This window comes from Haemorhous mexicanus, chromosome 10 (assembly GCF_027477595.1).
Source record: "Haemorhous mexicanus isolate bHaeMex1 chromosome 10, bHaeMex1.pri, whole genome shotgun sequence".
Taxonomy (NCBI): Eukaryota; Metazoa; Chordata; class Aves; order Passeriformes; family Fringillidae; genus Haemorhous; species Haemorhous mexicanus.
This window is the reverse complement of record NC_082350.1, coordinates 11992598-12008503: the sequence shown is the minus strand read 5'-3', so window position 1 is coordinate 12008503 and position 15906 is coordinate 11992598. Positions and strand designations below refer to the sequence as shown.

The 15906-nt window shown below is 39.2% G+C and overlaps 1 protein-coding gene across 4 annotated transcripts in view; it reads left to right on the top strand.

Moving 5' to 3' along the window:
• Positions 1 to 15906, top strand: part of TFDP2 (transcription factor Dp-2) — a 55788-nt gene that overhangs the window by 4270 nt on the left and 35612 nt on the right. For all 4 annotated transcript variants that reach the window (XM_059855374.1, XM_059855376.1, XM_059855375.1 and 1 more), the window contains exons 2-3: positions 9810 to 9903; positions 15458 to 15524. In XM_059855374.1, coding sequence (XP_059711357.1) covers positions 9862 to 9903; positions 15458 to 15524 — 109 coding nt within the window. In that variant the 5' untranslated portion in view covers positions 9810 to 9861. The remainder of the gene's footprint in view (positions 1 to 9809; positions 9904 to 15457; positions 15525 to 15906) is intronic.

The following is a 15906-nucleotide window of genomic DNA, read 5'->3' as shown; positions in this document are numbered from 1 at the left end:
AACTTCTGTTCAAACTAACGTGGAGGGTGTTAAATATAGCACTTTGAAAAAACATGGAGGACTAAGGAGAAGTTTGTGTTATAGAAAAGAAAAGACTTGGCAGGAGAGGTGGTCAGGAGGGAAAAAAAGTCAACTTTTGAAAAGTTTCTTACTGTGAAGTGAGTCTAGTGCCTCTAGAAAAGGACAGAGTAACAGGTCAAATGATTTAGTTCTATACTAGGAGAAAAAATAAAATTATTGAATATTAATAAGATTGTCTCATGGGTGAATTTAAGAGTGATCTTATATTACTGTCAAATTATTTGGCTTTCTTTTAACCACTTCCCCTTTGAACAAAGATCACTACTGCAGCATAGCAAAAAGAAACCATTTGACTTGTACTATCATAATAGAATTAATTTTACAGAAAACACACCAGTGAGATGAATGCTCTTAATTGCTGCAGAGGGTTCTGACTGGTGGCCTCACTTTACAAAGTGGGAAGGTGCAGTTTTCAGAAGAGCATCTTGGCAGCAGCTCTCCAGTGTAAATACAGGCACAGGCCAAGCTCCCCAGCTGGGCAGCAGCAGTGCTGTTCTGCAGGGGATGTCAGTAGGACCAGAGCATTCCTTATCTCTGTCTGCTCTTGTCTGTGTTGGACAGCCCTGTAGAGACCTCTGGTGCATCTGGACACACTTCCTAAGCAGTTGTGAGCACCCTCCCAGTGAAGATCTTTCAGTAGCTTTGGCTAAAATTGTTCAAGGTTTAGTGAAGAAACAGGGACCAAAATTCCAGCATTACATCCTTGTCAAGGGTGTGTGATGTTGGTTTAGATGTGCAGAGCCTGTCACTGTGCCTTTGAAAGCTGAATGTGAATCTCTAAATGCAATATAGAGTAGTGGACTTGCATGGTATGGGGGTGAAGCTGCTGCAGCCCATCCTATGTAGAGAGAAATATTTAAATTTCTGTATCCTGATGTGGAGCAGAATGAGTTCTAGTTATAGCCAGTCTAATTCAGTTCTTGGAATTGCATTTCTGCTGGTGTGCTACTTGAATATAATGTTCTTAGGGCTGTCTCTAATAAGTGATAATCTCTTAAATTGTTTGCTTTTTCATTTTTTGAGTGTAATGGTAAAAGACTTTCTCCACTGCCTTTCCAATTACATTCATTGTACGTGACTCTTAATGAACCAACAGTGAATCTTAAAATAGGGAAAATCAGCTGTCTGTTCTGCTGCAAGGAAATACCCTTGTGGATTTTTTTGTGCATAAAGCCAAGAAACCATTGTAATCAGATGGGTTTGTCTCAAAACTTCAGGTATTAGGTGAAAAACAGCCACAATGTCTTGGTGTGGTAATAGGGCACATAAGATGGTGGAGCTGAGGGCATAAATGTCTGTGGTGGGATCTGAGAAACCAGGGATATTCAAAGAAATATTGTATAAAGGTGCAGGGAGTGAGAGTTTTGTAAAAACTTCCTGGATTGATTCTTATTGTATGTTTTGTAACATCCAGTATTAGAATGAAATGAATTATTTTTCCCCCATTATTTTATTTGTAGACTATGACTCTTCTGCAAGGATCTGAGGCAGTAGTAAGTGATCTTACTTTCATAGTTTCATTAAAGGAACTCCTTTGCTCCTTGGTCTGATGTCCCATGTGCAGTGATAGTTCCCAATAAAGGGCTTTACAGGCTGCTTAAATTTACTTTTATGCTTTTCAGTATTTATAGCATAAAAATCTATCTAAGCAAGTCAACTGCAGGCCTACAATAGTTCATTTTTTTAAGACCACTATAATGGAACTGTAACAAAAGCACAGCTTTGTAGAATATCCTACTTCTGGTGAAATACAGAACAGTAATTAAATGAAAAAAGATGATGTTTGAAAATAATTTGAGGTCCAGCTATTCACTTAGTACTGTTAAAGAAACTCTGTGCCTTTCAGAACATGGTTTGCAAAATCCACAGCCTCCTGTGAAGCCATTTGTGAGGATATTTGTATTTACTGAAACCTGAAGTAACTCCTGCATTTTTGTAGCACGTGAAAAATAATGCTTTAGCCAGCTCACATCCAGTTTTGGCTGTCACTATGAAGCCTGAAACCGAGCTGGGAGAAGATGAGTGTTTGTTTTTGTTATTGTGCTTGGTTGTGAACTGCCGCAATTCAGGTGTTGGCACAGTTTCATTCTTTCTGACTTGATAATGTTTAAAAGAGAAGAAAACTTGATTTTTTGTAACTTCACAAATCATTTAAGCACAAAGTCTAGAAGGGGTTTCTTTAGAGGTATCTTTGAAGGCATTATCCAGGATTGTCACAGCACTGGGATCTTACAGTCCGTAGGATATTTGACTGACATCAACAGCCAGGTTTTAACATGACCTGTAGAAATCATCCACTTTATAAAGCTGATGTTGTTTTGACTGGGTTTGTGTTATTTCAGTCAGTGGATGTGCTGAGCACCAGTTTTTACACAAACAGAGGTCAGAGGAAGCAGTGATGGTAGTGGGACTGCTTCTGTTCCTCTTTGCTAACAGTGAGTGGAGTGCCCGTGTCCAAACCGTGGAATTCTTGTTGACATCTATCGACCAAACTCCGTTTGTGAATGGAATTCTGGTCTTGCAGCTCAATTTATTTTTTCCTGTGGAGCTTAGAGTATGCTCCTGTGTTAGGCAAGGCAGGTTTCTCCTGTTCCATCAGGTTCCTGCTGCTGCCAGATTTGTGTTGGTTTGGGTGGGAATAGCAAATGATTCAGTTGTGGCTTACAGCCTCTTTAGTACTTTTGTTCAATGGAGTCCCTCACTGACCTCTTTTGGGTGATTATAACATCTGGCTGGGTGTATGGGAAGGTTAATTTGATAGGAATTCATAATCCATTTACCCATGGGTGGTGTACACAAATATGTTCTGTGTGAATAAGGGACTATTTTAATTTACTGTTTTCTTACTGCAGATTTCAGGGTGGGAAAAAAGAAAAATAAGGTCAGAAAGAAATTAGCAGGTTGCAACAGGTACCCACTGTCTTTAAGGCTGTGAACTTTTAGTTGTAGAGAGGAATTCTTCGACTTGGTAGCAGCTATTATAATGCTATTTGTGGGAATTAAAGCAAATCTATCAGTAGCTGCTCATTAGGGCTTGTAAATGCCAATGCATTGACATACTAAAAGTCACTTGTGAACTGTAATGGTCATCCAAGAATATATGGTGGTAACATGACCAGTAATTATGGATGAGATTAGAAACTGCAAGTGAAAGTGAGCTTATGTCCTCAGAGTGAAATGTGAAACCGTGTGTGCATGGGCTCTCCATTTCTTGGGAGGAATTTAGGTAACTTCCTTTTGTTATAAACTTGACCTTGAGATTTGAGGAATGTGAGAAATATATTTCTGTTCTCTTAAAGGTGTAATCAGGTTGTTGTAAACTTCAGTTTATTTAAAATTCAACTTGCAATTGCAAATACATTCAAACATTTTTTTAAATCAATAACTTCACACATAAAATTGATGCAATTTCAAGGTGTGTATTGATTTGGTATAACAGCAGATTTCTGCTCTCTGTCAAAAGCAAATTATTAATCCTGCTTCTTGCTGTATAAGAAATTGAGGAGGCTGTGATCTGGAGACAAAAATATGCCCCTTCCTAATGGATTTTTGAAGCATGCACACACCCCAGTGAATTCTTCAAAAGCATACAGTAGTCTCCATATGAACAAGCCATATGGAACCTTTTGTTACATTTCATTCCATAAGTAAATTTTGAGGGATCGTGAATGCTTTTTTTCAGAAATGGAACTGGTCAGTCCATGGCAAAGTCCGAGGGCTGGTCCTGTCCTGTGCACAGGCTGAGGTGGCCCTTGGAGCTGTCAGGGGTCACAGCAATTGGAAAACTTTCTTGTACCCCCCGTCAGCCCCACTGTTGAATTCTGACAATATTAGAAATGAGGTGGCTCACTGAGGAGGTCAGGGAGCAATGGGAGCTGTTGAGGGTGTGCAGCATTGGGAAGGAGTGGAAAGTGGAAGAAGTGGGTAAAAGTGGAAGATCCCTTGTAGCAGTCTCAGCAGGGGTGGGATCTCAGAGCAGTGCAGTATGTTTCACAGAACTGTGCCCTTCAGGTAACGTTGTGTGCTGTGATCAGTGTTTGTGAGCTTGTTCATCACCAGAAAAATCCCTTTTTGCCTTTGTACCAAATTACAATTAAAGAAGTATGACGTTTTTGTAACCTTTACTGTTTAGTGAATACTGTCATAGTCTTCAACCCGTGCAAGAGTAGAGTTAAATAGTGGCATTAAACTAGAGCAAAGCTTCTAGCAAACTATGAGGAAAATGGAAGAAAGAGCTACTAAGTCTTCATAATCAAGTTTTTTGTTGCCATATAACTTGGTGATTTTTAGTTAAATGTAAAATTATTTTCAGTTCACTGGATGTTATGATCCTTCCAGCTGTGAAGTGTAGCCAAAAGTATATCTCAACAGTGTGGTTAAACATTTCCATATATTTGTCAATACACTGATAATTCTGGAAATTTTTAAATCTCAAAATTAAAACTTACAAAACCAGATTAATATCTAGAGCATTCCCTGATGCATATACAGTGTATGGGCTGGTGTTAGGAAGAAGCTGGTGTGAAGTCTCAGTAGACAAAAAGATGCTGTTTTCAGCTGAGCTTGATTGAAAGAGGAACCAATGTGTTCTTGGCAATGCGCAAAGACCATCTTACCATGGTATTTTACAGTCATCACATAAATCACTACATTTTTTTCAAATGTCAATCCATTGTGAAAATGAAATTTCTTCAGGCAAAAATGTGTCTGTGAAAATACAGTGTGCTGTTTATTCTGAGAGGAAATTGTACCTGCTTCTTAGTACTGAAGCAGCAGACTCCCAAATATTGTGCCTGTGTAGTAGACAGCTATGGGCTAGAAACCCAGTGAGAGAACAAAAAATGAGCTTTCAGAATAGATTACCTGCTTAAAATAAAACCCCTGCAGATAAATTTCTCTTAATTCCAAATATATCTTGGTAGTGATAAAAGTTGTCTATAAATCTCAAAAAGACGTTTTAGATCATGCTTTAAGTGAACGTTATCCACTGTGCTGATGTCAGGCCCTATGTACTCTGTCTTGAATGACAGTAAGCTGGTTTGGGGAATTAAAAGAGCCTTCAGAGGTTCAAGTGCTAGGGAATTATTCCATGTGTTTAATGTAAAGTTGTCCTTATTTGGACAATAAGAGACATGCTTCACCCCACTGTTGCAGAAAGAAGCCATGAGTGCTGCCCTGTTCTTAGGCATGTAGCTCACTGCTGGTGCTGGCATGGAGCGTGTCTAGGAACATGCCCAGGAACCAGGTCCCTTGAGGGAAGGAGCACCCAGGTCCAGGTTGCTGGAACTGGGGACTCAGCCCTGTCAGGACTGGGCAAGCAGCAGAACTTGAGGGTCAGCAGTGCAGTTACATGAACGGAGACTTCGAGCCCTTTGAGCTAGGAGAGAGTTTGAATCCAGCTTTGGATTTCTTCCTCTGTCACATGTTCTTCTCACTCAGACCTGTCTTCACTGCTGGGATTCAGGGTATTGAGTAGCCTCCATCAAACAGTGCTTTTTCTAGTCATGTATACATGTACAGTCATATACTGTGTACATTGGTAGTAAATAATTGGTACAACAGTGAATAAATACAACAAGTAGTGGGAGTAATTGGGATGTAGTGTTTGGGATCCACTCCCAGGGTCCTGAATGGGATCTAATTCTTTTGTTGCCTCAGTATTTGCTACATTAAGTCCTTGAGGGGACATTTGCTTTTAGCAAACCACTCAGGTTGGTGGATCTCCTTCATGGAGCTGAAGTGCTACAGTTTATACTCATTGAACTTGCAGGAATGCCTCCTCTGTTTTTCCAAGTTCTTTGTGCTATGTAAACTTGAGTTATAATTACTGCTATTGCCAGGAGGTGTCAGGTAATTTTTTCTGATGATGCATTGGCATTTTGCTCGATCTTAACTGCATGATGAGATCTTCACTTTCAATTTGGGTTCAGGTAGTTTTATCTTTCATTTGGATCTAGGTTTAAAGCAGTAATGCTCATTTCCTTTTTGTGTTATATAGTTGGGACAGCTTCTGTGCTTTGGATTTGCAGGCTGCAGCCTTTTAACTCAAGTAAAGGGGATTAAACAGTGACACTTTTAAACTGAATACTCCTCTCAAATGATTTTATTTTGTTAAAAATTTGTAATATCATTCAGTGGTGAAGTCGCTTAGACTTGCTTTGTTCAGTCTCTCTAATCACCTTGTCTGTTATCTACTAGAACTGTTTTGAAGGCATACAGTTGCTCACAGTAAAGGCTGGAAAAATAAGTTGTGATACTTGCCAGACCTTCATCATACACATCATGGTGGAAGTTTCTTTCAAAGGCTTCCTTCGAGCTACTTTCTAATGTTATTTTCAAAATAAAAAATACTGTGTGACAGCTGAAGGTGATGGCTTATTTCCCATCCTGTGTATGTGACTTGTTGGGTATAGACCTTGGTTGGCTTTTTTGAAGAGCTTCATTGAGTGACGAGCTGGATGTTATATGGCATTCCTGTCTTTTTTTTAAATCTTTTTTTTTTTTTTTTTTTTTTTCAAAAAGGAGTTAGATATTGAAACATGTTTTAGGAACAAGCTGAAGAAACACTTCCTGGAAGCAGGTGGAATTCTGATAAGTACTTAATAATTCTGAAATATTACTGATCTGAAAACTTGAGACACACTGAAGCAGCATATGTGTAACAGGTGGTCTAAGCCGTGTAGATGCTGTGCATAAATTAGTGGTTTTAAACTGAGCCTGTACTGATTAATAAGGAGTCTTTTTGTTACTGCTGTCTTCTGAAATCAGTCTTGTAATAGCTGAAAGTTAGTACTGTGGAGAGGGATATGAAGAGTATAAATTACTTTCTTGTGGAAAGACCGGTGTTATACAGGTTTCTTTTTTCTTGAAACTCATCACGCTTTCCTCTTAGCTGACTCAGTTACCTGGAATAATTTTCACTTTACAATACTGTTTACCAGGTAAATCAGAAAAAGCACTCCTTAGAGGTGATAAAAACCATTCTAGTATACTAAAATATCTCTTTTTTATCTTTCATGTGTTCTGTGAAGACTTCATCATAATAATTCAGGTGATTGTCCAATAGTTGTCTTCATTTGTAGATGTTTAGTACTGATGTAATATTACATAAATGGCACTTTCTGCTGGGAACTGGCCCCTGCACTGAGGAGGATCTTTGCATGGTGCTGGCCTAGGTGAGGCTGTGACTTGTACTGATAAAATTTTAGAAGAGAAGCCAGGGTAAGTTTGGTAAAGCAGAGAGCAGACTGTTATGTTGTCTTATGGGGTAATTTAAAAATAAGACTGGACAAGAGATAGAAAATAAACATAAGAAGGAATGCAATGTTATTCTGCAGATAACTGTTTTCTGTTTTGCACTGTTTGTTGCACTGGGATTCAGCTTCATAATCACCAAAACATCAAAATAGATCAGACATTTAACTTGTAGTTAGAATAGGTACAGATAAAACTCCTGCACTGTTTTGCTCTAACTAGAGCTTGGTTACCTGGGCTTTTGTAAATTTCATACTCAGACTGGCTTCTTAATATCAGTGGCATAAGTAATTAGAAAACATGTTCTAAAAGAAGCTACAACTCAGAGTTTACAAAGTCAGGCAGTTTGATTGGCTCCTCGTACTGTACGATATATGACCAAAAGGTGATTTTATTTCAGTGGATTATAAACCAAGACTTAGCTTATGAAGGGACAAATGTAGTTCCAAAAAAAGCAATCTTTGTGTCTCGTGTGCCCTGGGCTCTGTCCTTATGCAGCTTCATTTCAGTAGAAACCAGCTAAAAAAGAAAAAAGGTTGAGTTTTATGTTTTTCTGTCTGTGTGGTGCAAGCACATGCAGCAACTGGGAATGAAGAAAATCTCCATTTTGAGGCCATCTGTGTCGGTTCTTTTGTCTGAACCTGACAAGAGGTCATGGCAGATGGTGGGGTCACAAAGTCTGGCTTCTCGGGCTTGACAAAATGTGTTCATAAAGCTGGAAGAATCCCAACTGTTCTTACTGGCTGAAGAGCATTGTGGCAAAGGACTGTAATAGTTTATGGACAATATCTTCTGCATCATTAAGCTTGACAGCAAATAACTTGCCATGATGAACCTAGTTTGCTTATCTGCAAATAAGTTAAAACTGCTCAGCAATTATGTTCTTAACTACATTTTATTTGAGTAAATTACTTGTAAAGCCTCTTAAAGAGAGGAAGGTCAGACTGCAACTGGAATTTTGGCCAGAGCTCCAGATGATGGATTTGGAGAGTTCATCAGCAGGGGTCAGAAATGCCAAAAAAAGAACAGGCACCAAAGATCATAATTTTCAGATGCATTGCAAGAATTCAGTATTTGCTCGTTGCCATGACCTCAGTAGCTTTATGGCTTCAGGTTTCAGGATTACTACAGATCCAGTGGCTCCTTTCCCCAGGGTGGGAATAGATACCTCTTTGTAGTATCTCCTCTAAAGCCAGAGAAAAATTTGTATTTTTTTCTTGGATGTTTTGTGGTGAAACTAAAATGTCCAAGTTTTCACAGGAGAATGTCTTAGTAGATTTGTGTGGTGTTGTGCTGGAGTAACTGCTTAATTATGGCTGCAATAAAGGGAGGCACCAAGGAAGATAAGTACAACTCAGTCAACAGGAAGTGGAGGATACCTCTAAGTTGAATGAAATGGTTTTTCACTAGCAGTTTAATTGATATCTGATTAACCAAGAAATGTGTAGAAACAGCTAGAATTTAAAATTCTCCTGGGTTATCCAAATCTACTAAAGCAGTGATGGGATGTGATGGTAGAGTTCTTCATTAGTTGCACACACTTCTGAAACAACACCTGGCGCTTTCCTTGGGGGAGTGAAGACACTGGCCATTCTCAAACTTGACACAGGTTAAAATACCGAGGAAATGGCATAAATTGCATCCTACTTTTGTAGCTGGTGAGTTCTGCTGTAAATGGTCATAACTCTTCTTTGATAAGTAATTTAGGTATCTTCCTAATTTTACTGAATTGATTCCAGACTTCAAAGTGTGAACAGTTCTCTCACTCTTATACATCCAAATGCAATTCAAATGTCTTTTGTAGTCCATTTCTAAACTGCAAGTAGTACTTATAAAGTACTTTTTAAGGTACCTAAACATTTTGTCAGGTTAATTCTGTCTTTAAAATGGTTTGTGTTAACAACATTGATTCATAACTTTTCTTCTGCTGTAAGCCTTCTGGAAGCTTTCATTTAAAAAATAAGTCACTTTGAACTATTTTTTGGTGTACCAAAATTTTTATCTTTTCCTGGAATTCTAATATTACAATTCTAACTACACAGGTTTAATTAAAAAGCTTGAAAATACTTAAAAGATGAGTTAGAGCTGAATTGGGTTTTTTTCTTGCATGTTTCCTAAAAATTCTGAATGTTTTCTGTTTTTTCTATCTATACATTTGATTTAAAGCCTTCTCTGTTGTTGGCTAAAGAGGCAGTGGAGAGAAGTAATTCACTTCCATTTTTAAAGCAAATCTGCATTAAATGCAAAAATTGCATGGTTTTAATTATAAAACTTTAGTAATGATATAACATGGTTTGCTAGGACATTAATGTAGTCAGGCCTTTATGTAAGTTGGGCCTTTATATATAGGATTTCATCTCTGCCTGTTCCAAGCAATGACCATTTTTAGTATCTCTGCAGAACCTGACTATCGTGGTGATTATTTTCTCAGAAGCTTGGGTTTCAACTAAGGTATTTCATGAACTGTCTTACAGGATGTTCATTTTGAAGATTCTGTGAAGATGAAAAGGGATATCTTATGGCTTTATGAAATATAAAGCAATACTGTCTGACATGACGGCAAAAAATGTAAGTATGACTCTTCAACATGTATTTTCATATTGGCATTCTGCCAGTCACTGCTGACTTTCAGAATTGTGTGGTCAAATATAAGAAATCAATCACAAAGACCTTCAAATTCAGAAATCTTACCTGCTTTTTGTATTCCACAAATATGTACCCTACCATCTTCTGCAGTATTTTGATAAATTTATACTGGTTAGAAGCTCTTTAAGCATGTGGAGTTTAGTTGGTCAGATTGATAACTGAGGCAATGTTTTATGCTGTTTTCATATTGATACATTCATATTGATCCATCAACTTGAGATATTCTGTGAGTCTGTGATTTCTCTAACATTTCTTCAAACTTACGTGAAAGCTGCACATTTTCTTGAATCTTCTTACCTTTGCACCTCTGTAAAATCCTTCCACGGAGTCTGAGTCTCAGATCTCAAGAAAAAATAGCAGGACTGCATATTATTTGGCTACTGTTGGTACACTCTTGGTTTCTAGAAGACTGGAGGCCTTCTGGTTCCTTTGCTTGCTCATTACCCAGCCTGTAGTGGTGTCTCAAGGCTCTATATTTGACTCCTCTATCCTGAGTTCTGAGGAAGCTTATGAAATGTCTTAACATCCTGACCTTAATTTTCTGCCTAATTAGCTGTGCTTCCTGAGGTACACAGCTTGTGTAGAGAACAGTTCTGGTTAATCCTGGAGATCAGTGAATTGAGTATGACTTTGGGCCCTGGGCAATTTGCCTCAGTTAAATCTGAGGGGTTTAGGAACCAACACCACCAAAGAAGTGCCCCACAATGAAAGTGCAGGTTGTAGCCTAGGAATGTGCTCTGTTCAGTAACTGCAAAAGCTTTTGTGCATATTGGGTTGGATTGGTGCCAATGATACAGTTTGGTTAAATTAATTCTCAAGTGTTGGAAATTTCTGTTGGTGTGGTTCCAGGCTTTGAGGTGTCTTTTATCTCACTTTTTGATTCAAGCTTACCAAGATATAAAGTGTATATGTATATAATCAAAGCCCTTTGCTTATTATTTCATAGGTCATGTTCATCTCTAGTACAAATAAGTAATTCTACTGATGTATGTGGAACAGCTGCATAAATCCAGGTCATTTGTGGCTTTGACCTTTTGTTTGATGCAGTGAAAGGATAAATACCAATCCCAATAAAATCCATGGAGGGCTGTGTAATAGTCATGGAGGGGCACGGGCTGGAAGGGATTTCAGGAAGCCATCTACTCTGGGGTTTTGTGAAAAGCTCTTTGACACTGGAACCCGGTTGCTTGGTGCTTTGTTCAGGGCTACATCAGGGCTTTGGGTTTTGAAAATCTCCAAGGACAGACGTGACATTCACTCTGGGTAACCTACTCTTGTTCTGAATATAGAAATATAGTTTTGTTGTTTACCTCAGCACAATGCTATGGTTACTTTAGAGAAGAAATATTTTATTGGTATGCATACCTTGAAATTTTGCATGTCAAAATCACACAGACCTAGTCAGATACCTAACATTTATGGGTTTATGTTTAAAAAAATCAGCTGCTGTGGTACATATGAATGTAGAACTCAGTTTTCATGTTTACCTTTACCTGGTCATATGCTTTATGTCATTGGTAGCACTTCTAAGGGTTTTCCCAACCTTGGTTACTCAAAATAGTGTCAGCCCTGGTGTTTCCTGGTGCTGTTAGAAGGGCATAATGCTTCTGAATTTGCAAAGTTGCAGGGTTTAGATTCTGTGTATGCCTGGGGGTTTCTGCAGCACAAAACCTGTTTCAAATGTAAGGTTTCTATTTGTTACAGTGTCAGAAATGGTTTAGTGATCTGCAGAGTGAGTTGAGGGAGAGAGCTTCCTTGTGAGAGTACTTCCATAATTTTCCTTTGTGTTGAAGCATCAAGGAAAGGAAATTTTAAAGTACTGGAATTTAAACATCTTCCAGGAAACTCTTGAAGGGTTTCTGTCAAACGTGCACAGCAGGAAGCTGCCACCTCTGCATTCTGCAATCGCTGCTCCTCAGCTGGGCATGTGTGTGCTCCTGCTGCATCCCAGCCCCGTGCAGTGAGCTGTGGCTGGAATGGCTTTCCATCTTGCAAGAAGCTGTGTGGAACAACCTCCTGTGCAGCCAGCTTGTGCTTCAAGCACGTGCCAGAATGTTCCTGTAGATTGAATGTGTGTGCAAGATGAAAAACCTTCCCCGTCACTGCTTTTTCTTCCTAACTCTGAGCATATGGTGGGAAAATTATCCAGGCTGGGATCACTGCTCATTTTCTTTAAACACAGGACCCTTTCTGGTATCTGTTTGTGGAATATTGTTTGTGGGTAATTTGACCTTCCTTAGAAAACTAATCTGACCAAAGAAGCTACGAATAATAAAATGTTGAATAAAAGTTCTCTTGGAAAAAAGATGTTTATGTGCTTACCACATACATTGTACCCAGATGTAATTCACGTCACCCTGTCCAACTGGGTTATTTCATTCTTTACTTATATGAGAAAATGTGGTTTTTTTCTTGCCTATTTTGTATCTTCTTTCCCATTGGTCCTTCAGGTAAAAAGACACTAAAACAGTATTAACAAATAGAGAAAAAAAAGAGCAAATACTCCTAGTCAATTTTAGTTTAGTTTACTCAAACATATGAGTGATATAACCTCAGCAAGTTTTTTTAATAAGACTGTTAGTTATTGATTGTGAAGTTGTTTGTCAGTGCTTCTCAGAGGGTGGCTGTCTTGCCATAGATAAGGTCAGTTAAATGTCTGTGATGTTCTCCTTTCACATTCAGCATGGAAGAGAGTTTCACTGCTCAGGGTGGTCACAGACTTGCCCAGCCAAGCAGTAGAGAGGGCTGGGCTACAAGGCAAGCTGCAAGAGCTGCTCATGGCAGTTGGCCCCATCCAAGACCTGGCTGTGACTCTTTCCTCTCACCATGTTTGGAAACTTAGTCACCTAACAGGAAAGGCAAACAAACCTCTAAGATATTGAGTAGTATGCAAAGGCCTGCCAAGTCCTTTCTTCATCTTCCATTGTGGCTGGATTCCTTGTGCTGCAGATGAGCAGAAGCAGAAGTCCAGCTCCTGCCATGCCCAGTAGTCCTGACTCTCCGGGCCAGTGTTATAAAGTAGAAATATCACAGGAGCAGTACAAAAAGTAACAAATGATACCAGTTAAGCATTGGATTGTTTACCGGTTTCAGCTTAAGTGTTGTTACAGTACAAGATTCCCAAAAGCAGTGTGTGGTCTGTCTCAGGTAACAACGTGGCCTGGGAACTCTTGAACAGTGAGATGGAATCCTATAAAGGTCTTGCTGTGCAGCAGTATTATAATGTTGTGTCACACATTGCTTCCTCTGAGCACTTAGGATTATTCTTCTGCAGGAGAAACAAATTCCCTTAGATCTGCCACATTTCTCACTTCAGTTCTCATGAAATTCAAGTTTGTTTTCAAGCTCTTCTAAACTTAGATACAAGTATTATAAAGTTGAAAAAAGTGCTGCTCTTTATAAATTTGCTACTAGGATCATTGTAATGAAAACAACATAATTCTGTGCAAACAGAAGTGCTGTAATTTTGTGTCATTTGGATCGCTGAAGTACAACATACACACAAAAACCCCTCTCAAGTACTTTGTTGCATTTCCTTGTAAATCTTTCAGAGAATTAAATGTGGAAGTTAGAATTATCATTCTGACACTGTATATGTACATCATCTTCATTGTTTTATTGAAAAACACTGATCTGAATTAATAGGGAACTGTACAGCTGTAGATCTAGAGCTGAATGTTCAATTGTGAACAAATTTCAGTGCTGTCTTTGAAGATGTTCCTTGTAATCCCTTCTCTTAGAATGATTTGAGGCCTGTAATCTAACATGGTATTTATCCCTGTGGACTCCTGTTCTTTCCCTGAATTTAAAATTTCTCCCATTTGTGCTGTTCTAGTTGCTGCAGAGGCAGGCAGGGCTCCTGGGAGAAGCTGACACTTGTTTGTGTGAAGGCAGCAGAGGTGTGAGCCAGCAGTGCAGCCTCTTCCCCTTGGCTGGGCCTTGCAGAGCTTTAGCCTGGGCACTTCCCAGCCGTGCCAACCTCTGGGTAAAATCTCCTCAAGAGCACATCCTTCATGTGAGGAGCCCCAGTGGCCTCTTAGCACACAAGGAGTGTTCCTTGTGCCCATGCACAGGAGATCCTGGAGTGCTGCTCTTTTCCTGGATCTGCTACCAAACCTGCTGAGGAGATGTTGTGGCTTGTTTTTATGTCTTCTCCCTCTGCTCGGGCCCTCCCAGCCCTGCTGCATCCCTGCTGCACCGGTGCCACCTGCTGGGAGACAGCCCGGCAGTGGGAGGGAGAATGGGACAGCCTCTGACACAGCCTCTGGGGACAGCACAGCCGCCCAAGCGCCCGCGGGTGAGGAGGCTCTAGCTGGGTGTGCCAGGAAGGGCAGGAAGGGGACAGTGCGACAGTGACAATCCGAGATAAACTGAGGCCTGTACTGAGCATCTCAAAGGGCTTGTTTATAGCTGAGCTGTTTATAACTGAGCTCATTTGGGCAGTGTTTTACAATCAGTTTTACAATCAGATCTTCTTACCTGTCTCTTGATGGGGGAAAAATCTTAGAAGAAGTATTTTCAAGAGTCTGTCACAATGCTGTGTGCAGATTTTCCCCTACAAAAATTATCTGCTGAATACAAGGTCTGTAATCAGAATTGAGAGACTGAATGCTTGTAGCAGATATTCTTTTGTCTTGTGTAGTTTATTTTAGTTAAGTTTAATTTACCTAAACTTAAGTGATCCTCTGTCTGTAGTATATTAAAATTCTTCAAGTGGCCCTAGCATAGGTTCCATTATTGCTGCATACATCTGTAAAATAAACCAAAATGCTTGATCCTTCATCATATGATTGCCTTCTTTTAACTTGGATAGTGGAACCCTTTGTCCCAATGATTTACAGAAGTACTCACATTTTATAATATTTTAAGAAGAGGCTGGGATATCAGGGACTTCCCATCTCTTCCCTTCCTCATCCAGGATGATCTTGTATTTTTCTGTACAAACTCCATCTTCCTATGCTTTGTGTGCATGCTAAAGTCTAAGTTGCACTATTCTGTATAAAATTTAAGTTTTCCATGTCTCCAGTAACTTACCCTCAGTAAATCAGTATATCTCTGAAGACTGAATGTGTTTAGAATGCATCAACAGTCACATCTCATACCTGTAGACTCTGCAGCTTGGTCTTGAGGCAGTTGGACATGGGCACATTTCTGCTGTGTTACTGGTGGCAGCTGCTCCCTTTGACTTGGAGGGGATGGTGCCTTACACCATGATAGCCAGAATAGGCTGCTTGGGTCATATGTAGTACACAGTCAGAAGATTCAGGGTGTTTTTTAGATAACAACTTACTTAAAAGTAGACTTTCCAAATGTCCTGGATACCTTGCCTTGAGTCTCGTGCACTTGTTAGACTCTACTGTCCACAGGATTATGATGTTTCATAATGCTGAAAGTTGCTTTCATAACATATTAGTTGCATATTAGAAAACATAGAAAGGTTTGTCATATTTTAAGACTTCAAAAATGTTTTGTTCAGGTTGGTGTGACTTCCACAAATGGAGACTTGAAAGGATTTATAGATCAGAACCAGAGTCCAACAAAAGGTAAGAGAATTCTCTTTGATACATACATTAAGACTTATTTCACTGCAGTATATGATTGATTCACATTTGGGATACTCAGAATTTAAATGTTCAAAATATATTTCATACATCCCCACCGGTAGTTGTTTAATACCAACATGTGTCAGTAGCAAAGATGGGAAGGTCTTCAGGATTTCAGAGGGGAAAAGAAGGTGTAGTAAAAATAATAAGAGGATAAGCCCTTTTTTTCATTCATTGATGGTGAATAATATGCTGATTTTTCTGATTTCTAGCCCCCGCTAAAGATCCCTGATTCTCTTGTAGTCAAAATGACAGAGAAGGCTAAGTATGATGTCATACTTCTTTCTAAATGTTCTGCACAATAATAGTTATGTTTTGTCCT